The 24741-nt window shown below is 42.7% G+C and overlaps 1 protein-coding gene across 2 annotated transcripts in view; it reads right to left on the minus strand.

Moving 5' to 3' along the window:
• Positions 1–3655: 3655 nt before the first annotated feature.
• The window catches only part of WSB2 (WD repeat and SOCS box containing 2), a 28128-nt gene continuing 7042 nt past the window's right edge, over positions 3656–24741 (minus strand). The window contains exons 3-10 of one of the 2 annotated variants that reach the window (XM_075324138.1): positions 16215–16386; positions 15875–16125; positions 15264–15395; positions 13199–13296; positions 11783–11955; positions 10604–10720; positions 7716–7823; positions 3656–5737 (exon numbers count right to left, since the gene is read on the minus strand). In XM_075324138.1, coding sequence (XP_075180253.1) covers positions 5572–5737; positions 7716–7823; positions 10604–10720; positions 11783–11955; positions 13199–13296; positions 15264–15395; positions 15875–16125; positions 16215–16386 — 1217 coding nt within the window. In that variant the 3' untranslated portion in view covers positions 3656–5571. Of the gene's footprint in view, positions 5738–7715; positions 7824–10603; positions 10721–11782; positions 11956–13195; positions 13297–15263; positions 15396–15874; positions 16126–16214; positions 16387–24741 lie in introns of both variants that reach the window. The other variant, XM_075324129.1, reaches the window with a different exon arrangement.

Genomic DNA, 24741 nt, shown 5'->3' on the forward strand with positions numbered 1-24741 from the left:
AGTCAACACCTCCTTGGGAAAAAAAATGGCATCACTACTGCATCATACCGTATGCGGTTTCGATGAGTTTTTTGCCAGGAGGTGTAGAGTAGGTGCATGAATATGGTGTAAAAAAATTCATCACCAAAATTTACATCTCTTGGGCCAAAAATGCAAAACAAACGTTTTTTCTGCCAGGAAGTGCAAATTTGGTGCAGACATTTCAGCAGCAAATTTGCACTTCATGGCAGAAAACTGCACCAAAATGGCGTCAAAACGTTTTTGTTTTTTTTTGCATTTTTTGGGCCAAGAAATGTAGATTTGGTGATGACATCTTTACACCAAATCCATGCACCCAATCTACACCACCTGGCAAAAAAAACAAACAAAAAAAAACACCCCATCAAAACCGCATGCGTTAAGATGCGTTTTTTTCCTAGGTGTATGAATATGGTGTAAACATTTCAGCACCAAATTTACATCTCTTGGCAAAAAAAAAAAACACATGGTTTTCTGCCAGGAAATGCAGGTCTCACCTGAGGTGAGGTCACTGACAATACTGAGGTCACCTAAGGTCAGGTTATCTGCGGTCCCATGTAGAGGACCGTGGGAACCTCCAGCTCTGACCGCAAATCACCTGAGTCACATAATCGCTGATCGTGTGGCTCAATCTCTGCTTGATGTCCGCAGCGGGCGGTCATGTTCCATGATCGTGCTCTGGGACTTCAGATATGTAGCAAAGCTGGAAGCGTCGTGGGACCTAGTGATGATTACGTCAGATCTGCGGGGGTATTTCTGGAGTTAATAAAGTGGTGAAAGAGGGGGTTTTTGCATTTCAATCCAAAGGATTTTTTCGGTGTTTGTGTTTATTTACCTTTACTTACAGATTAGTAATGCGGGGGGGGGTCTCAGACCCTCCCCATTACTAATCTAGGGCTTCGTGACAGCTGTGGGCAGTTATTAACCCCTTATTACTCAGATTGTCACCACACACACTAGGGCAATCGGAAAGAGTTGGGTAAAGTTCCAGCACGGTCGCATCTAATGGATGTGACAATTCTGGGTGGCTACAGGCCGCTATTTTTAGGCTGGGGGTGTGGCCCAATAAGCATGGGTCTCCCCGGCCTAATACCAGGCCCCAGCTGTCAACCTTTATCTTATCTGGGTATCAAAATGAGGAGGGGGGGAATTGCACACTGTTTTTTTTAAATTATTTAAATAATGAAAAGTCACATGCGGTCTTCCTATTTATTTGATACACAGCCAAGATACACACACAGCTGGGGGCTGCAGCCTGTAGCCAAATGCTTTATGTGTGCTGGCTATCATAATATGGGGGGACTGTATGTCAAATATTTTAGGTTTACTGTACAACATAGACCAGCAGATAGCGCCTCTGATTGATTGCAGGCAGACGTTGTCACACAAGCTGGGAGCGCGTCTGACTAAAACCAATCACAGACGCTAGGACGGCTGGTCTGCGAGGAAATCAGTGCATATGCAATGAAGGTAATGAGCGGCCCTGGAAGTGAATGGGTGGCCGCACCCTCGGTAAATATGAAGAACTTACTTCATTCTTATTTTCTTTATTTTTTAGTATTTACTGTGTTGCCGGATCAATGCCTGGGCTCAGCACTCAGGTAAGTTTGAAACCGGGCAGATCCAAACTTTTACAGTCCAGGTCCGCCCATTACTATTCCTCTATATAGTTTATCTAGGTTATTAGGCCAGGGCCTCAATTATCTAATGTTTAGTACTGTTGGAGTCAATTTAATGGCATCCGAATGGGATGAATCATGACAGATTAAAATATTTCTCTTCACAGATGATAATTAGAGCTTCCAACCCTTCACTTCCCTCATTTCTCCCCCTCCTATATTCACATTGATTCTTATTTTTAAACAATCCAACAATTTATATGCCGAATATAATGATGGTTTCCTAAACAAAAAAAAAATAAAACACTATCTTGGACTGGACCTTTAAAATTTAACAGTACATATTAGTGACAGGATCAGAAAGGCTCCTTTCATTCTATTATTACATTGATCAACACATGCATACGCACAGGAATGGACCCCAGAAGTGTCATTGAGTTACAAAATAAAGAGCTAGTTGACTCAAACTAACTATTCACAACAGATAAGTTTCTCTTTACTTTGTCCCTAAGAAAAACATTCCACATATATAAATGTGTCTATGGAGATTCAGTCTCCAAAACACAAGCACAATCCATGCACGTGTCATGCAATAGTTACGATACTTTACCTTTTTGTGCTAAAAAGTTAATAAAATCATTGCTATAAAAAATAGAACTTAAAAAAAACACAAAAGGAAGGAACATTGAAGTACAAAGTATGTCTTCCTGTGTTTCATCCATTTTATATGGATCCCCATAGACTAATGGTTGATTCGGATCTAGAAAACAGATGAGAAATGGACATGCTTTGAGTCACACGGATCAGAAACACAGATCAATTTTTTTAAAACTGATGAGTAATGATCAATCAAAATGACAGCGGGGATGTGTGACTACAACCCAAAGTCCATTTAAAGGGACTGTCAGCACAGGTTGATTGTCCGAGAGAAGTCATTGGTGGAGCTAATCATTTAAGTGCACTTTGCCCCACCTTTTGTTTCTATTCTGTACATTTTCAGCAAGCTGACAATCGGTGGTGGGGGCAAGCTTGCACAGACTACCTGGACTGGCCTGTTCATGAGACAGTCAGTGATAATCTCCTACTGATAAAACACATATAGCATTAGAACTATAGCACATAACTTAAGTGCTTTCCTCAGAAATTGCAAAGGTGTTGAAATAATCAACTGCGCAGGAGATTTAAAAAAAAAAAACAAACCACCTGCACAATACTAAGAAAATCCTGAAAACATGCACTGTTTGTGGGCTTTGAGGACTAGAGTTGGGGAACACTGGTATACAGTATCTTGTTATTAGTCGCACATCTTGTTTTACACGGAGTGATGCACCTCTTAGTCTGGAGTCACATTAGTGTATGACACGTGATCCAAGAGCATTGGATGAAATATGTTAATGACACTCGGCTCCTGCTCTGCTGCGAGCATGGTCCGAGTGTCATGCAACTGTGATCTGATCTTGTTGGTCACAGCTGCGGAAGAGAGGGAGAGTGTGATCTCCCCATCTCCTCCATTGTCAGCCTGTGCGTATATCGCACTGCACTTGGATGTCATCCGTATGCAGTCCAATGTTTCACGCGCACCCATAGACTTGTATGGGTGCGAATGATGAGAGACTCAGACAATCGCAGTACATACCAATTTAGTCCATTTACGATCCGCACTAGTGCATATAAACCGCAAGCAGCTCATGCATTTATTTATATATTTTGCTATGCAGACAAGCACATGGAGCTAGTCACAGCCACAATTTGCTGATGTGAGAGGCCAGAGCTTTAGTAAGTCGGTCTGAATCTGGCCTCCCAGACAGAAGGTGGAATTTGATGCCTCCCTGAAGGTAGATTTGTAGACAAATGTAAACTGTTCTTGAGGGGAAATGATCAGTCCAAGCATATAAATAGAGAAAGAAGCAATTGTCTGTGAGAAACAAACCTGTGAGATATATTGTATGTTCACTTGTACTATTACTTTCTGGGAAAATGTGTAGTTACTATTTAAAGTTGAAACTGAAGTAATTGTGACTACTAGGACAGAGAATATGTGCTATATACCAGAGGCTTTTATTCATGTGTGATTCTTTATGAAGGAAAAAACAAAAACAATACAGATCTGCTTCTTTATAGTGCAAAATACAAGCTACAGAATGATCACATTGGATGGGTACAGGAATGGTTAATCACTGAATGTGTATACCTGACTATTCCAACACAAATGACAGCTGCTATTTCCCCCTCTAATAATTAGCTTAGTTAGCACAATTTTCTTTGCAACGTGATAAATCAGTGCTATGTAATGAAGACCCTTTAAGAATGTGGTCCATAAAGTAATCAGCATAAAGGGGTATTCCCATCTCCAAGATACTATCCTAATATGTAGTAGGTGTAATAATATTAGCAAATACCTCCAATTTGAAATGTAGTATAGTTCTCCTGATTAGCTATGTCACTTCATGTGCAGGGCATTGCATCTTGGGTATCTATGGTTACAATCATGAGCAACTATTTAAATCTCACTATATGAGGGACGTAACCATGGATACCTAAGCTGCAATGCCCTGCAAATGAGGTAAGAGACAGCTTATCAGGAGAACTGTACTACATTTCTAATTAGTATTATTATTATGTTTACTACATATTGGGATAAGATCTTAGAGATGGGAGTAACCCCTTAATGCCTGGGTTCTACATCTGGCAGGGAGAGCTGCAACCAGCTAGGCTTGCTCCTACATTGATCACTGCAAGGTAAATATATATTACATGGCAGCTATTGAGATAATGCCTGTGTTACACAAAGTAACATTTACTTGTAACTACCAGATTGGGAGCTACTTGAACATAGGGGACTATGTAATGGTATAAGGACTCACCTCTCACTGGGCATATGGATAGAGGCTGGAAGCAGGCACCAGATCTTACCAGCTGATAAGACCCTGTTCACACCCATGAAGGCTAGGGCGTTTAACATTGGTATACAGAAATCACACATGCCTTTCGTGTGACAGTTTTTGATCTATACCTCCCCTTCCTATTGCGTCCACTACTAGCTGTGACTCAAAACTAGCCTTAAATCAAGTTTGTTTTTATGTAATGAAAATAACAAATGTGAGTCTGACAATCAATTGAGAAAGTAAATGCAGAGAGGTGACGGCTTTGACATAGGATTCCTGGAAATCCCCTTTAAATCATAACTAGTGATGAGTGAGCGTGCTCGCCACAGCTTATTACTCGATCGAGCCTTGAGCATCTGAGTTTGAAAACACTTGAGTTTCCCATTGACTTACATTGTACTCAAGTTGAGTCGGAGCGCCCCAATGCTTGATCGAGTATCAAGCACGCTCGCCCATCACTAATTATATCCGGTTCAGCATTTTCTTATAGCAATGAAATTTGGTGCTCGTTGTGCCAAAGTTTTTAAGAAATCATAACTTAGAGTAATCGCTTTAGTTAGTTATGATTTTAAATTGTTAACATTTTGTGTAATCTCATAAAAAGCGGTGACCACTACACATGGTATATAGCGCTGTGCTGCTTCATTCAATGCTTACATCTGGCTGCCGCCAAGAGTAATCAATGCTGATTGGCAAGAGTGCCGGGTATTGGACCCCCACTATTATAAAATACCCAGGCAGCCCCTTTAAAAGTTATTTCTTAAGACAGATCAAAGTCCAACATTCGAGGTCAAAACGACCATAAAATGTAATATTTTGGCCCTTTACAATATAGAATGCAAGCTGAGAAAAGGGCTACAATCATTGATTTTGGAAATTACATTTATCTCACAAGCTACAGAGGTATTCTGTAATTTATTCTTGCAGTACCACTGTCGTCTGCGATGTTCTCTGCCCGATATTGCAGGAATGAGGTTTAGTCAGCTTCTGTGTAAGGTTTCAAAGTTCTAGAATGAGGTCTATTCCAATAGCATCATTTCTTAAAGTGTCTAATAATTAGTCCTGTAAATAAGAAAATCCTTCATTTTTCCAGGAATTGCTAAAGCAAGGACTTGATAGGTGGTTAGAAAACGACGTAGTGTCATACGACACAAATGACGTAAGGAAGGCAGGATCCGAGGAGAGGTCCAGAACTGCACATGCCCATCTCGGTTTCTGAAATACAGAAAAGTATGCTGTAAGCTTGTGTCCGCTTCTTATCCACCTATTTAAGCAGACATAACTACATAACAATCGCCTCCTTCAGTTTTGCTGGTACATTTTGAAAACGGTGAAATAATGTATCTACAGCACAGATCATGACATTAGGATAGTCAGAATGCTAAATTTGGACTCTGTTCAAGATACATCATATATAACTCAAGATCTGGTGTGACCACACTTTGCCTTGAAAAACAGCATCAATTCCTTTAGTTACACTTGCACGTAGTCTTTAACCCTTTCACAACCTTTGACATTCATGTATGTCAAAGGTCGTGTCCCTGCCTTGGATGCAGGCTCGCACATCCCAGCCCACATTTCTTCAGGCAGATGGACGATTTGATCACTCATCACGTACCTTTAAAGGGAACCTGTCACCAGTTTTTTCACCATTATACCAAAAATATCACCTTCTGAAGCTCCAGGCTGCATTATAGGAAGGTGCACCTTGTTGCTGCCCCCCCCCTTGCAGACCACTAAAAGAACTTTATAAAATCTTATTTCCTATGCAAATGAGTTTGGTTGGCCAGATGGGCGGGCTCTAGTTCGGCTCCTGTCCTGCCTCCTGCCGCTGTTTGCCGTCCCCCAGTCATGATTTACATGGATGATGCCGCCCCACACTGCTGGAGTCTTGCGCAGGCGCATTTCGCTGAGCAGGTGATGTATTTGCGCAGGCGCGAGATTATGGGCGGCGCTGTGTATGACTTCACCAGCGTCATCCTCGTACCCGCCCATAGTCTCACGCCTGTGCAACTACAACACCGGCGCTCATGCGAGGGAAACTTTATGATCAGCCCCGTGATAGGGGCACAGCGAAATGCGCCTGCGAGAGACTCCAGCAGCGTGGGGCAGCATCATCAATGTAAATCATGACTGGGGGACAGCGAACAGCGGCAGGAGGGGGGACAGGAGCGGAATTAAAGCCAGCTCATCTGGCCAACCAAACTCATTTGCATAGGAAACGGTAAGATTTTATAAAGTTCTTTTAGTGGTCTGCAACAGGGTGCATCTTCCTAGAATGCAGCCCAGGAGCTGCAGAAGGAGATATTTTTGGTTTAATAGGGAAAAAACTGGTGACAGGTTCCCTTTAACAGCTGTGGGTGGCTGTTAATGTTGGCCTTGTAAAATAGGGTAGTCTGCCCCGGTGGCCTAGTGCTGGGCCATGCATCTAATCTAACACAGTACATCATGTATGTGACCAGAGCCCTATACAAGCATTATCAGTTTGCAACTCTAATACTAAGCAATCACCCCTCCATGAACTGGTAGGTTGAGAGCGGTTGCCTCATCAGTATTTTGCACCTGTATTGCCTTCATCTTTATTAAGAGGGTTTGATAAGTCTTGCATTGGTTTCTGGCTAAGTAAATACTTTTGTCCTTTGATACATATGAAAAAAGATGATCATTAACACCTGTTTGGCATCATTGGTAACTCGTACACCCGACTATAATCCTACATTTCCCAACTTTGTACAAATGTACAGAATTAATGTTGTTTTGAAGGCAAAGTGTGGTCACTTCAAATATGGGGCTGAGGAAGGGAGGAAACTGCAATTCAGCCAACAATTTTTGGAATTTGTCTTTAAATTAATTGTAAGCGGTGGTATCAAATTTACATATACATGGCAAAACTGTTGCAACACTGATTTTCATTGTGCTCATGGGAAGGCCTCTCCCTTTATAAACTCATTTACATGGCATGGTCAGTATTTCAGTAATGATCACGGCATCTGAGGGTTTGGAAATTGCAGGAAGACGTCAGCTGTATGTTACAGCCGACACAGCTACTGAGCCTGGGCACTTACAGTGCCTACAGGAACTATGTCATGTTGGTGACTAATAGGGTTAAACAGAACATAGTTCATTTATATATTCTGTTGAATAGCTCATCCAACCATTTAAAAATCTAAATACACAATATCCCCATTCTTACCCTGTTGCAAGAATTCCTCCTTGTGGAAAAAAAGTACAACACAGACCATTGGTAACTGGAGCAGCAGTCAGGGGTTCTTGTAATTCTAAGGACCAGACCCGCAAAAACCTAAAATAAGATAAAACAGAAGGGTTTCAATGATTTCATAGTAATCTTCACAAGGAGCAAATAAGATTTATCAAATATCTAAGTATTGTAAGGCTATGTGCGCACGTGTGCGCTCTGCACAGCACCTAAAAGATGCGCTTCAGAGCGCAGCTGAAAAGCTACGTTCTGAAGCGCATGGTACCGGCGAGAACGTGCGCTCTGCCTGCAGCTCCTGCCATAGACAGAGCAGGGGCTGCCGGCAAAGCGCACGGAAGAACTGACATGTCACTTCTTAGAACACAGCGATTCGGGCAGCAGCCGAATCGCTGCGTTCTAATATGCCACGTGCGCACGTCTCATACACAATCTCCATAGATTGTGCAGGGGACGCAGGACACATGCAGTTACGCTGCACTACAAAGCGCAGCGTAACTGCACGAATTACGCAGACGTGCGCACATAGCCTAAGTGTGTTAGTCTGGTAAAGGTAGAACATAAAATTCCCTGTATATCTGAGGAGCAAACACTTTAATCAGCGAATAATCTTTGCCCTATGTGAGGCCCTGTATCCTGATGAAAAGGTACTAGTCTATGAAAGATATATGATAAAGATAGTTCTTTCACTTCACATGAGTTTAAGGAGAAGAAAAGAAAAAGGAAAGAAAAAGCTGATGCAATACTGAAGTGTGAATGAAGCCCATGGAGGTAAATAAATTATGTCCTGACTTGCATGGATGAGCAACTGCTGCAGCTAATCAGAAAAAATAAGTTAATTAGAAAGTTGTAGGGCATCATCAATTCAATACGAATCGACACCTTGCATACAGAAATGTAGTAAATGTAGTAGCGCATGGCTACTTTACTATACCTAGACACCACTTCTATGCCTATAGCTGACGCCGTTCTCAAGTTAATGGTGGTGGACAGGATATGGGTGGGCACACTGTATAGGTGAATAAATGTATTATTTTTTCTATCTTGTTCCGTTTTCGAGATAAAACTGCTAACTCTGTTTTCCACCAGGTGACGCTATAGGTGGTTTCATTTCGTAGCGCATGGCTACTTTACTATACCTAGGCACCACTTCTATGCCTATAGCTGCCGCCGTTCTCAAGTTAATGGCAGTGGACAGGATATGGGTGGACACACTGTATAGCGCCATTAATATCAGAGCACTTTACATACATTGGCATTGTGGCTCACAATCTAAATCCTCTATCAGTATGTCTTTGGAGTGTAGGAAGAAACTGGAAAACCTGTAGGAAACCCACGCAAACACAGGAATAGCAAACAAACTCCTGCAGATGTTGTCCTTCATGGGATTTGAATCTAGGACCCCAGCACTGCAAAACTACAGTGCTAACCACTGAGCCACCCCTCAATGTCCCCGTCAGTGGAGAATAAAGTATCACTGCTATGGGCAGTGATTGTCTGCAGTGCTGTTATGTTTGTCCCATTCCCGCTAAAGAACGAACTAAAGGTGGCTTTACACGCTACGACATCGCTAAAGCGATGTCATTGGGGGTCACGGATTTTGTGACACACATCCGGCCGCGTTAGTGATGTTGTTGCGTGTGACACCTATTGGCGATTTTGAATCGTTGCAAAAACGTTCAAAATCGCTAATCGGTGACATCCCCCCTAATCTCACATATAGTTGCTGCTGCAGTAACGATGTTGTTCCTCGTTTCTGCGGCAGCACACATCGCTACGTGTGACACCGCAGGAACGAGGAACTTCTCCTTACCTGCGTCCCGCCAGCAATGAGAAAGGAAGGAGGTGGGCGGGATGTTTGTCCCGCTCATCTCCGCCCCTCCACTTTGATTGGGCGGCCGCTTAGTGAAGTCGCTGTGACGCCGAACGCACCTCCCCCTTGAGGGAGGGATTGTTCAGCAGTAACAGCGACGTCACTACGGCAGCGATAACCACATATCATTACAACGACGGGTGCTATCGCGCTCGACATCGCTTGCAATTGCTAGCGATGTCGTAGCGTGTAAAGCGGCCCTTAGTCTGCTGGAAGATCCAAGTAGCACTATAGAAGTGTGGCAGGGGACCACTGAATAGTAGTTTGTTTTTTTTTTAACCAAACTTCATGAGCAAGATTCACTCCGCCACCAACGTACAAGAGGATTCAGGATCGGGGACTAAAGGCCCTGTCACACACACAGATAAATGTTTGGCAGATCTGTGGTTACAGTGAAATCATGGACATATTGTTCCATTTGTACACAGCCACAAACCTGGCACTGATTGTCCACAATTTCACTGCAACCACAGATCTGTCAAAGATTTATCCCTGTGTGTGACGGAGCCTTAAGCTAATGAGCATGAGTGACCACTAGCGCTTGACACATTAGGTGGATGGTCTGGGATGGAATAACATGGGGGGAGCACTATAAATAAAATGTTTGTAACAGCAATGTTAATGTTTATGCTCCAATTATTACAACTGAATAAATACCATGTTTTTTTAGGTTTGATGGAGATATGTAATATCTAGGATATTACTTTAAAACAAAATTGAAAAAGTAATTTTCTTGTGAATACACGTTATGTTAGCCATATCCTTGGTATCCTACTATCTTGCAGGGTGGGTGAAGGTGGTAAACTTATGGAGGGGACTAGAAATTTCCTTTGAAAAGGTTAAACAAAAAGGTTTGTCTTTCATGCCAAGGAAATGAACACAGTAAGCAATAGTTTTGACACTTCAATACAGAATGAAATACCTCCTACATTCATCCCCAGGTGTTAGCACAATGTATGTCATAAAAAGCAAAACCCGACCCATCATTCCTCACCTGTCATCGGCCAAGCTAGCAAAGTGCAGCCCTTCCGGAGAGAAGCAGACAGACCTCAACGAGCTGAGCTGTGGCTCCGCAGTGCCGTAGTCCACATCACCAGACAGTGGAATATGGCTGAGAGCAAAATACACAAGTTATTTCTAGAGATCAAGGCACTTCACAAGAAATGTCTGCTCAGGGTCAGGTTGGAACCAAACCACTTTTGTTTTAGGTTATAGAATGTGGGGGTACTTTCAGAAATTCGATTTATATTCTTCATTGATATGTGACTATGCTTAATCTACAATTACAGAGAAAGATCACAAAATATAATTTTACATATTTTACAGCGTCTCATTTTTTTCCCTTGCACTTTGCAAACTGCATCTTATATGTTACTTGAAAGGGCAGTCTGGCACCTAAAATGTAGATACAATAACAAAGACAGAAGCGGTGTATGACACCAGCATCGCCCCTGATAATTTGTTTAAGGGTGGTGCTTCTATCTCCGCCCCCTGATGTCTTCTTTCACAGAGGCTACAACAGAGGTAGAGATAGGAGGAAAGTGCTGGTGCTGCACTCACCTCTCCGAGTGTCCATCACCCAGGATTCAGACGTCTCTATAGGGTGTTGATGCAAGAAACTAATACGTAACTGCAGCGCTGCCCCTTTGTGACATCCTGTTCCAGAAGGGAGAAAGGCTTTCATGGGCAGCAAGTGCAGCCCCAGCCTCCTGTGACATCCATCCTATTGGGAACGCCTCTTAAATAAAACATCGCAGGGAGTGCACAAAAAAGAAAAAAAAAAAAAAAAAAAAAAAAAAAAAAAAAAAAGACGACAATCTCCGGGATTGGAAGACCGGGAGATGTGTAGGGCACTGTGTAATAAAGATAATTACAAAAGTGGTAAGGGTGTAAAGGTAACTAATTTAAAAAACACATTTTACAGGCCGCAAGTAATAATTATAAGGCATATCTAGGATGACGGGTAAAACAACTAAGGATGGAGAATTGTTTCTACAGATGAGGCCCTTTCCACTAGAGAAAATCTGCGGAAAACACTCAGTAGTGCCCAAAAGGGCAGCGTTTGTAAAGAAGCCATGCACAGCCCTTTTACTGTAACCATTGTGAGGGTCTAGTGTCTAGTAGGGAATTGTACACTTTTAAGCTAATGTCTATAAACCAAGCCGCTACTCACATGAACTGTCTTAATTTCTCTCCAGTGTAAGGGTCCCACAAAATCAAGGTGGTGTCATAAGAAGCGGTGACTAAGAGGGCTGAATCTGGAGAAAAGTCACATGATACTACGCTGTTCTGGTGACCCTCAAGCTTCCGGATAAGTGTGTATGAGCGCATGCTCCACAGCAGCACCTAAATAACGGCAAAAAGGACTCCTGTCATAACATGTAGTCTTAAATAAAACCTAAACTATTTTTCAGGCACTAAATTCATGGTGTTAAGAACTATATACTGGGGGGAAAAAAAAAAAAAAAAAAAAAAGATAGTTGACTTTTATCCATACAGAGATGGAGTTCTACATCCCAAGTACTGAGCTTTGCAGTGCCCGTCTTAAAAGAAATGGAGCCGTGATTGATCGACTGTCACTCTGTTGTCTATGTGACTGCCATATCAAGCTGAATGTTATACATTGAATGCTCCAGCAGTCCCATAGATCAGTGTTCCCCAACTCCAGTTCTCAAGGCCGACAAACCGTTCACATTTTCAGGATTTCTTTACTATTGCACGGGTGAAACTATAATCAGCTGCACAGGTGATAATTCCAACACATGTGCAACACTAAGAAAATCCTGACAACACGCACCGTCGGTGGGCCTTGAGGACTGGAGTTGGGGAACACTGCCAAAAACAAAAGCAGAGCAGAGATGACCATTGATCCATTGAAGACTGGTCACTCCATTACTAAAAATCCCAGAGGTCAAACCTCTACCCATCACCATTTTATTCCCTCCTGTATAGTTAGGAAGTAACGTATCATCTCAGGAATAGCCCGTAAGAGATTACGTTCTAGTATTCCTGCAGTTTTACCATGCTGTGAGTGTACGGATGCCAAAATCTATTCCTTAGAGGGAACCAGACAGCTGATACATGCTGCAGACACTGGTTGTATGGTTTCAATCATGTATGTTTGAGTCTGAAAGGCTGTTGCAAAGAACATTAAAGAACTTTAAAAGCCACCAAGGACCAAGCCACAGGGAAGACTAGTCAGAGAGGCCGTACCAGGCATCTTCTCCCTGCCCGCAACCAATTACTTCCAGGTCTCTCTCTATACATACATATATACTGGGAGAGACCTGTCACCCAAGAACAGCAGGCAGGAAGAAGGTGCAGAGGACTCACCTGTCCGACTAGTCTCCAGCGCAAATTAGTCCCTGACCGCTTTTACATTTTTTTTTTTTTCTAAATTGTTGCAGAGTCAAACACACATTGCATATCATACAGCCAGTGTCTGACACATGATGCCCATTGATCGGGCGGCATTCAGATTCACTTTAATTTCTTACAAGACTAGAGCACATGTAGTACAAGTCAGAGTCTCTTATTAGTGGAGAGATCACATGCCTATGACTGCACTGATAGACTGCGGTCTTACCACGTTTTCTCCTGCGGCAGAGCACAGCATGCTGCAGTCTGGGGAGATGGAGCAGCAGTAAACCCATTGGACGTGTCCAGTCAGTACCTGGATCAGCTTACCTAGGGGTAAAGAGGTATGCAGTAGTTACAATACTATTGAATGAAAGCAAATGGTGAAATACATTTTCCCAAATTACCTGTAGTCTCATCTGAATCCAGTGCTGTGCCTTAGGCCTCATTGGGACAATTGTGCACTAGAGTTGAGCAAGTACCTAACTACTCGTACTCACTATACTCATAACGAATACTGCCTAATACTCGCGTATTTGTTCAGAATAGCATGTGCAATGCAAGTCAATGGGGAAAAACTCGCAATGTAACAAGTAACCTGAATGCCGTACTTTTCATGCGAGAAGCAAATAGTGCGGAATTTGGGTTACTCGTTACATTGAGAGTTTTTCCCCATTGACTTGCATAGCACATGTTATTCGGAACAAATACGCGAGTATTAGACAGTACTTGTTATAAGTATCGCGCGTACGAATAGTTAGGCACTTGCTCAACTCTATCCTGCACGTTAGCGTCTGTATAATGATCTAGCCGCGGGACTTACGACCTGAACCAATTAGCATCATTGGAAGCTATTTGCTAGTGGAACCGAACCCTTAAAGAGAGTCTTTCATCAGCATGTTAAACTGCCTATAGCATGGAATAGTGGCTGTGGAGTTTAATAAGCTGTGATTACTAAGTGTGGGAGTAGAGCAGATGTGTGTGATTACATACACCATTCATCGCACTGCAGTCAGTGCAGGGAAGTAGCAGCAGAGCTCAGCTTTGTTTCATTATAAGCACATCTACAGGTCTCCTCTGAATTTGCCATCTACTTTGCTGTATTGTCGTTTCCCTAACTGACTGCTGTGACATGGCAGATAAAGGTATTCGTAATCTCTCCACTGTGTGTAATCACACACAGCTCTGCAGTGAGACCTGTCAGGAGAGCAGAATGTGTGTCATTCCGAGTCTGTCGCTGTGAAACCTGTGATCTAAGCTATTGTGCGGTGTGTTTTCTCTCTTTTCCCCCCCCTTGTGTGATGCTACCTGCTTATGATTGGTCAACCTTATGCAGGGGTAGAAGTGCACTCCCCCAGAGACAATATTCTGGTAACACTCCATACGACTTAACATAAATTATAACCTAAACTTTATAATATTTCCACAATGCAGCCAATTAAACAAAAAAAAAAAAACAACAACACTACATTTTACTGAGCTCTGCAGCAACTATTCCAAGATGTGGCCAGTTTAACATTCTCAAACTGGTGGAAGGTCCTCTTTAAAATTGAGGAAAGGTGTGTGTGTGTGTGTGTGTGTGTGTGTGTGTGTGTGTGTGTGTGTGTGTGTGTGTGTGTGTGTGTGTGTGTGTGTGTGTGTGTGGGGGGGGAGGAGGCGCAGTTTTATAATTCTGCATTTCAAATTTTCACTGTAAAAATATTAGAGCAAATTGGTAGATTTGGCCCAGGGTGACAAAACGTATGTGCAGAATGTTACAAATATCGTTGCTGTAAAGCATTGGAGAAGGACATGCTGGTCTGTCCGCTCCACATCACATGTGAAGATGTATAGAACAAAGAAGCTTCAGGTTCCCCATGACATTCAGGGTGTGTGTTTTCCTGGAGACATAACTACGGATGCAAAGCTATTTCAGTAATTCACACACACCCTGAATGTCAAACAATTACTGCATAACTCCAATTGAAATCTGTGTGTTATGCCATACAAAGGCTGACTACATGTAAAGGCACACTGCAAATAACTCCGTCATATGCCCAGTGCACAGCCTGAATGACATGGCTTCAGAGAATAGCAAGCCCTATACCTCAAGATAGGCACCACTCTTCAAGGCTCTGCACAAGGTATATCCCCATGACATGGAGTGTCCCCAAAAACGTACAATTGCATTGTAACACAAAAATTACATGTTCACAGCGTTTCATACCTTTTTTTCTAACCAGCAGAAGTTAATGACAAACACAGACAACAAATTCTCTACCATAAGGAAATGGTGTTAAGAATACAAGGGGACGTACCATCTTTCTTCAAGTCCCAGATTCTTAGAGTCTTGTCCCGAGATGCTGTAACAAGGGTCAAGCTGCCATTTTTTGCAAAGCTCAGATCCCGCACAACATCCTGGTGCCCAGATAAATTGAAGAGAAGACGACCTGTAATTATAGTACAGATTTAACAATGTAATAGTCACGTCCTACATCCTAAGGTTCTTGTAGGGTTTTATCACGTAATGCTCTAAGCGGCTCCACAACTAAGACCTTTCGGGGAGAACGTGGAGGGACAATAATATGTGAACCTCAGAAACTTAGCTTCAATGCACAATTTGTACCGGGGTCCAGACTTCTAGCGAGCAATATGCAATTCTGGTGTGTTATGGCACAGAAGGTAATTTAGATCACCTCGCACTACGTCGCTGCTACCTAATCTTATGGCTGCTACTACGGTAATGCTTACAGTGGAGTCCTTTACGACGCTTCACCCGGAAGATCAGATTCTCCACTCACACTCTCTGCTTCTTCACTCTCCACATTTTTATTTGTGAAGATAACCATATTATAACCAAGTCAACTTTTATTTAGTAATGTAGAACCCTGCATTGTTCCTCCTGGAAGCCGATCATTAGGTCTTTTACCTGTGTGTACTTCCCATACTTTGATGTGTCCATCGCTAAGTCCAGTTGCCAAAAGAAGCCAAGATTCACTAGACTTAACATCTTGCTGTCTGGAAAGAGGCCATAGTTTCCATCCAGCCGGTGCGGATGAGGAACCAAATGTCAGGCTCCAAACTATTTGGCCACAATCCAATATTTTTTCTTTCAGGCTTTCTTTCCTTTTTACTTCGGAGCCCTTGTAGCGCTGACTTTTGGGTCTGTGTGATGACGGCCTTGCAAACAAAGAACAAATAATAATTAGAAAAACGTTAGTATTTTAAGACCAGTTTTTGACCATTGCCCACAACTATCTAACACTTACTGTTCTTCCACTTCCAATGGCCAAGGGATCAGCTTAATGATGCCATGTCCTTGAGACCAGGCAAACCAGGAGCAATCAGGTGAGAATTCAACACTCCATGTCTCACAACTTGACTTCCAATCATACAGCAGTTCCCGGGCAGGTCGTAGTTCTGCCAGCAGTACAGGTGTATCTGAGAAACACAATCATGTAAAGAGCAAGAGTAACTTCTGGGTCTATCCAAAGATGGTCAGTATAGGACAGTGTTCCCTAACTCCAGTTCGCAAGAGGAACCAATAGTGCATGTTTTCTGGATTTCCTTTACCACCCATCTGTTTTCTCCTTCCTGGCCAGGCCAAATTTTATAATTGTGACCAGTGTCACTTTATGAGTAATAACTCTGGAACGCTTCAACGGATCCTGACGATTCTGAGACTCTTATTCGGAGAGGAGCGCAGTCCCTCTTCCAACCTCCTAAATGCTGCGACTATTATTGATTGTAGTATTTAGGGAGTTAAACAACCAGGGGTAGCATGGGCACCCCTCCTGGCTGTGAGAGCTAGGGCTCGGCTGCCACGTCAGCTGAGCTCCCAGTGGCAATAGCATGGATACAGCCCCTGTGCCTGTACCATCGCCAGGACAAACCCATATGTCCAAGGTCGGGAACACCTTCCCAACCAGGACATATGGGTACATCCAAGGTCGTGAAGGGGTTAGAATTGCACGTGTGTTTGAATCATCACCTGTGCAATACTGAGATCTTCAAACATGCACTGTTGGTGACTCATGAAGACTGGAGTTTGGGGAACACTGATATAGGGGAAGCCAAAAAGCTTTGCAATATATCATATTTAACAAAAATGCTCTTTCCCACACTTATCAGTCACTTTTCTCACAATCCTCTGACGAATCAACCTAACCTGAAACTTCCTTCACTGCAATTATATTAAATCTATCAATATAACGCTCTACATTATGCTTCAGAAAATAAGTTGAGTAATTTCCAATTGCAGTATCATAATAATGATTTAAGGTTCAGGCACCATTTTGTGCATTTCAGGTTTACTCCATATACATAAATACTTTAAAAGTTCTGGACGGGGCCTTTCGAAATTGCAGTTTATCGCCACTCTGTTGTCAAATCTCCATTTTGGATTGGTGTGGCTTCCAGAGATCATGTGGAAAGTAATAAAAAAAGTGTTTCCATTGTATATTGTGATGGGCTCTCTCTAGGATATAGCATCACTTTGTGATTGATGGTTGTCCAACCCGTAGAACTCCCACTGATCCAGAGAATTAGGCAATATTCACATCATGTTACCCCACGTTCAGTAGCTGTCGGGTCGCCCCGCAAAATGGGAATAGGGTGTATGCACTGACAGAGCCATTAATGGTAATGATGCAGATGGAGTCAGTGTTCTCTGTTGTACATAATTTTCAGCCATATACGCCTTTTGGTGGTAGAGAACAAGATGTAGCCACAAGGCTTATAAGATCAAACACTGTGCACAACAAAGCACACAGACTCCGTCTGCATCATTCTTGTCAATGGTCCTGTTGGCACAAACGCCTGAATCTCGTTTTGCGGGGGTTTGAACGTAAGCCCCAATGACTGCACTGAACAGAAGATAAACGTGATGTGAACATTGCCTAAAGCAAGACCAAAATTGAGTCCACTGAGCATCAGCACCATGGCCACCTCCTGTGCAGCGTTTGCCCATTCACCATGAATGGAAGCAGTGATGTTGTAGTTTAATACACAAAGACCTGGACCCAGCGATGCACCTCATTTATTCTCAAAATTGGTGGAGGTCCCAAAGGTTGGACCCTCATATTGTAACAATATATCATAGTTAAATGCTATAATTTTGTAAAATGTGAAAACCCTTTATTATGCAGGTGTAAATTTTACCATGTAAAATATGTTGTTGAGGTTTTTTTTTTTTACATTGTAACAATTTATTATGCCTGTCAGACAACGGCTACATATTGTATTAGTATTTCTAATGTTTTCGCTCTTTAAGAAAAAATTAAAAATTGTCCCCAGAAATGGACAACCCCTTTCAGGAATAGTAAAGCATTAATGTTTTGTTCTGGATAACCAACTAGGGCTCCAATGGAAACCATGAAGCATTGCTGAATCCACTGTACAATGGATACAGATGCCCAATGAACCCCCTTCTCTTATTTCAGGGTCTGCAGTGACATCCATTCTTAGCTTCAGGAATTAACAGATCTGTATAGAGAAGCAAATCATCGACCAACTAAGAACGTCCTTGCATACAATGAGAAAAAGTGACCAAAATGAAGGACAGACCACCCTGGGTATGAGCCAAACATGACATTTCTTTGAGGTTCGAGAGAGAGACGGATTTACAGTAAGGGTGAGTAAGCAAATTCCAGACAAATAAAGAAATTCTACAGCCATAAAATCATATCGGAGCTGTTCTCGCACCTACAGTCACATTACATTCCACCCACTCATGCAGGAAATAAAAGGACTGATCTACTGCCAACTCCATGAGAAAGAGAAACCGAGGAGCCGGCCAAAAGACAGAGATCCTGCAAAGAGTTCACCTCCTGTAAGGTCACGCCAACAAAACGCACTGAATTTATACCAGACATACATTTCCTAGTTGTGGTGGTGTGCATCTCAAAGTCTTTAAATGCAGCGAGACTAAAGATGGTGGCCTCTCAGAATGGCATCTTTATAGGGTGTTTAAATTCAACTTCAAAATTTCCTGGATAATATGCCTTGAATTTTCAATGATTCCCCGTGGAACTGCCCACCAGTAGCGATAAGCGAACCTATGTATATTTGGGTTCGCCAAACCAGCACGGACCTCCCCTCCCACCAATAAGTAAAAAAAAACAAATCAGGTTCGGCGAGCAAACTTGACCCTGAACTATGAACCCTGAGTTCGGGACTGTTAAATGGTTGTAGTAAGGGATAAGGGGCTGCAAAAAGAACTTAAAATGGGGGTAAGAGCATACTAATTGCCCTGCAAACAAACGTGGATAGGTAAATAACTTAGGCTATGTGCCCACGGGACAATGTACCTGTGGATTTTGCTGCGGAAAACCTGCAGATTTATCTGGATTTTCTAGATAAATCCACAGGTTCTAGCAAGTACAGACACTCCCCATGTTACCCTATGGGATTTGGGGAGTGCTGTGTCAATGGTGTGGTATGTGCAGCTTCGGAAAATGCTGCGGATTTCCCGCAGCAGTACGTAACTGCATGTCAATTATTCATGCGGAAATATCTGCATTATTCCCGCTTCTCCACTAAGGAGATACAGGGCGGGAATTCTGCAGAATTCTGCACGAAATCGGCACTGTTTCCACAGGTTTACCGTAACAACTCCGCAGAAATACTGCAGCAATGGATAGCTGCGGATTCCGGGGAGCAGCTGCGGTAAACCAGATTACAAACCGCGGGTACATTGTCCCGTGGGCACATAGCCTTAAAGGGCTTCTGTCACCATAGCAAATATGATTACATAGCAAGTAAATGAAAAAACTAAAAAAATTTAACAGTGATCCCACAGAGATGGATTTCAGAGATTCTCCACAGACCAACAATTTAAAAAAGGGCCATAAAAAAAAAGGCAAAGTTGCCCCACAGAGCAAGAATTTTAAAAAGGCCACTAGAGTCCATCCACAGGTCCAGCTGAGGTTGTTACGCTGACCGGATTAGGAGTAGGTGGACTAAAAGGAATAGTAGTAGGAGGAATCACAAAGAAATGTGCCCAAATCCTCGGTGGTGTTAGGGCATGCGCTAAAACGGTTTCCACCTAAGGCGCAGCTCACATTACATTACACCCTGCTGACCCGGTTTTCACATTTCAGCATTATAGCCAACATTGGAAGGGCACCCTCACAGAACATCATTTTTCAAAAAGGTCCCGAGAGAGATTCTGTTTTTCAAATTTCTCCTACAGAGCCTAATTTTCAGCTCCCCATGCGTACAGTATAGCTGTGCAGTTAAAAAGCTTGTAGTTGGATTTGTTATCGAGATGGCGGTCCGCCAGGTAGACTTGCTACTGCCAGTCCCAGCCATCTGAAGCGGCTCAGCCATGCTGCTCAGTGTCTATCCCAGAAATCTGAATAATATTTTTTTTTTTCCTCAAAAGAAATGCTTCAATGCAATCAGACATAAAACATTGGAACATTTTACCCACAGAACAACAAGTTTAACACATAATGTCCCCTATATAGCTTGTATTCCCAGTTCACCCTCACAACCAAGATTTACAAAGTTCCCACACAGACCATCGTATTGTAAAAAAAAGTCCGTGAAACAGCCTGCTTACCGAGATGACCTCACAGCTCTCACTGAAGATATACCATACAGCACTCAATTAAAACAGAGGTGGTCCACAGAACCCCATCCAACAGAGTGCTCAAAAACCAGAAGTGACAGGTGCCTGACTTGTTGAAGTTACCACTGCTTTGCTTGCATTCAGATGACATTGACAAAAGATGCCCATGCTCTTTAGGTGCCAACGCTTTCAGAAAGGTGCAGATTGTTAGACTGCCTGTTTTAACAGTTCCTACACTGGAGCCAATTTTCTGCTCCAGTGGTAAACAATCTAGTTGCCGCATTTAAAAAGCTGGAGGCACTTCGGCTAGCCTTGCTACTGCCAGTCCTAGCTATTTACATTTGAAGCGTCTCACCCATGCTGCTCAGTGTCTATCCTGGGAATCTGAAGCATTTATTTTGAAAAACCTATTGTTCAAAGCAAACAGCTCTGTCTGCACATGACAGCTTTGAATAATGGAATAAGGCTTTTTTTCCATTTTTGGGTTTGGTTGTACTGTCTCCACTAATAGATTGCACAGCCTATATGCTGCTGTTTTTGACAGCTACACAGAGCTGCATGATGCAACGCAGTAGGAGGTTTCCCATTTCAAGGCACGCTGTACATATACTGTTTTGTCTACCCTGGGAATCCCAAACACTTATTTTGAAAAAAATATTGTTCAAAGCTGGCTACTATGTCTTAAAGGGGCTCGGTCAGCAGGTTTCTGCAATATAATCTGAAGACAGCATGTTGCAAAAGTTAAAAACAGAAAATTCGGCCCCGTGTGTCTTATCTCACAGTCTGCTTTTGTGTAAATGCTATGTTAGTTTAAGCAGGTTATCTTTATCATCACTGGGTCTCAGCAGCACCCAAGTTGTAGTCCGACTCTGCCCTCCTTCTGTGATTAGCAGCTTCTCTATATGGAAATGTACATTGAAAGCCTGGTGTGCACAGGGGCAGCTCTCAGAGCTCTGCTACATGCAAAATCTCAAATCTTTCACTGTGTCAGAATGGGGCTGCAGTCACTAATCTACATGATACATCGTTGAACTCAGGGCCTCTTTGCCTACATCATGCTGCTCTCAGATGACGCAGAAAAAAAACCTGCTGACAGATTCCCTTTAACCCCTTTATGACCAAAGACATACTGGTACATCCTTGGTCGCCTCCCTCCGGCTACTGCGAGCCACAGTGGCGATCCCACAGTATTCTCCACACATCTGATCTGATCAGCAGACATGTGACTTACAGGCGCAGGTGGATCGGAGATCTACCAGCGCCTGTTAACCCCTTAGATCACACTGTCAAACACAGACAGTGCGATTTAAATGGGCGCAGTGGGGATCACACAGTTCCTCGCCATCCTCTTAAGAGATCAGTGAGTGCCAACGTGTTGTCATGCTAGCGTGGGGTCAGCTGATGTACCTGACGCTGCAATGATTCACTCCCTGTGAGAGCCAACAGAGCTCCGGCACTCACAGGAGATGAACATTTCTGGTGATCAGAGAGATGCTGCTGTGATCAGCAGAAATTCACAGGCGATCGGACTTTGCAGTGATAAAAGTCTCCTAGGGGGGCTAGTAAAATAAATAAATTAAAAAAAAAATAAAAAATAACCTAGAAGTTGAAGTCACCCCTTTTCGCCCCATTGAAAATAAAACAGTTAAACTTAAAAAATAAAAAAAACAAAACACATATTTGGTGTGACGACATGGACTCTCATGGGTTAAAGTTTCTTAAAATCCAGCCAGACAGCACGATAGATTGTCTATAGACGGGGGAGAAGTCCCTCATTGTTTTTACAAGACTCTTGTTGACTCAATGTAATTGTGTTGGCCACTGAAAGCCAGACGTATTGTTCTCCAGACATTTCCAGTAACCATTGTATTGTCGTTGTGTATTGATAATGTAATTACCTTAGTAGCCATTGTCTAGTCGGTGACTTGCCGACTCCATGTAGATATAATGAGTCTTTCTATGCACATCATTTAAATGAACATTATCCATGCAGCTTGAAATTCATCCAATGGGAGAAGCAATCTTGTCCAACCAATCGATGAGGACGCAGTGTATCCTAAGGGAAGGTTATGGCTATAAAAGGGACTTCTTTAAGCCACCAGGGTTGATGGATGCTGATGGATCTAGTCTAAGCTCTTTGGAGCTGACTAGAGGATCAAGATATCTTATGGCTTCAATCTAGGGACTCCGGTCCCGGTTGGAGACCATATCCACAGCCTAGGAATTTCGACTCCGGCTGCCAGGATTTTAACATCAAACCAGGACTACCTAAGGAGGACACTCAGGTTGGGACAGTTCAGTCACCTGTTACAGACTTTGCAGACCTCAGACAGCTTGGAACCTGTGAGGCATGGACATTCTAAATCCCTGGTGAGCCAGCGGAAGGGTGAGACTCTGTTGCCTGTTACATTTGTGTGTTTTGCTGGTTATGTGTTATGTGCCGTTAATTGTTTGGGGATCCAATAAAGTTTAATTATTGTGGTTCCCTCACCCTGTGTTGTCTGAGTAGTGTTACGCCCACAGTTAAGGAGGCCGGCGTTCAGTTGGGATGAGCCCTGAGCCACACTGTCTTTCTAAAGGCGGCGGGTTTTAGTGGACGAGAGCACCCACTGAGCCCCGTGTCTCCACATTTGGTATCACCACATTCAGAAAACCCTGATCTATCAAAATATAAAAATCTGATCTGTACACGGCATAGCGAGAAATGAATTCCAAATGCCAAAATTACATTTTTTGGTCGTCGCAACATTTCTTTAAAATGCATTAACAGGTGATCAAAACAGCGTAGCTACACAAAAATGGCATAATTAAAAACGCCAGATCAAAACAAAAAAAAAACCATCACGAAATATGAGAACGTAAAAGTATACATGTTTGGTATCTTGCACCAACGTGAGACATACAGTATACGGACACATCAGTTTTACCATATAGTGAACGTGGTTTAAAAAAAAAAAAAAAAAACAGACTAGAAAAACAATAATACAATTGTACATTTTTTTGCAATTTCACCGCACTTGGAATTTTTTCCCTGTTTTCCAGATATGGGAAAAATAATGGTTTCATTCAAACGTACAACTCGTCCCGCAAAAAATAAGCCCTCATATGGCAATATTGATGGAAAAATTAGGTTATGGCTCTCGGAAAAAGGGGAGACAAAAATGAAAATATTAATCGGGGGTGAAGAGATTACGGTAATACTAGTGATGGGCGGACTTCACAGAACCAGGACTGGTGGGTCTAATAGAGTTAAAATTGGGTTAATTAAAAAAAAAAAAAAAAAAAAGCCTGTTTCCGGCCCGGGATTGGTCCCGGTTATCTGGCTGTATGCCAATCCCTAAATTAAAAAAAAAAAAAAGTCTATAGGGACCAGAATCCGGCAATTAAAAATGGTGGTAGAAGACATAGGGGAATAGGAGCAAGCGCTTCATATGCCCATTCATTTCCGGGCTGCTCATTATCGCCAATCCTTGTGCACTGCGATTGGTTGCAGTCAGACGCGCCCCCAGCCTGTGACAGCATCTGACTGCAACCTATCACAGGCGCTGTCTGTGGGTCTCTATCGTCGGATAAAATAAAAACAATTGGCGTAGGGTCCCCCCGTATTATGATATCCAGCACAGATTAGGCATGCGGCTGCAGGCTGCAGCCCCCAGCCATAAGCATATTTTGGCTGTGTATCAAAATAAGAACTGCATGTGGCTTTTTTTAAAACAAAAAAAAAAAAATATTTAAAGGCATTAAAGAAAAAAAACAAAAAACAAAAAAAAACAAACATGTGGTCCACCCAATTTTGATACCCAGCCAAGATAAATATGGACAGCTGGGGGCTTGTATTCTCAGGCTGGGGAGACCCATGTAGCCCAAAATAGCAGCCTGCAGCTGCCCGGGGTTGATGCAAGAGGTGAAAGAGTGCTTTTTTGTCTTTTATTACAAATAAAGGATTTTTTTTCTACGTTTGTGCTTATTTCTTTTCACCTACAGATTAGTAATCACTAATCTAGGGCTGAGTGGCAGCTGTGAGCTGACATTAACCCCTTATTACCTCAACTGCCACAGCACCAGGGCAATTGGGAAAAGCCGGGTATTGTGCGGGCAGTCACATTTAATGGATGCAACAATACAGGGAGGCTGCTATTTTTAGGCTGGGGGTGGCCCAATAAGCATGGATCTCCCCAGCCTGTGAATACCAGCCCCAAGCTGTCGGGTATCAAAATTGCGGG

This window comes from Anomaloglossus baeobatrachus, chromosome 1 (genome assembly GCF_048569485.1).
Source record: "Anomaloglossus baeobatrachus isolate aAnoBae1 chromosome 1, aAnoBae1.hap1, whole genome shotgun sequence".
In the NCBI taxonomy this organism is placed as follows: domain Eukaryota; kingdom Metazoa; phylum Chordata; class Amphibia; order Anura; family Aromobatidae; genus Anomaloglossus; species Anomaloglossus baeobatrachus.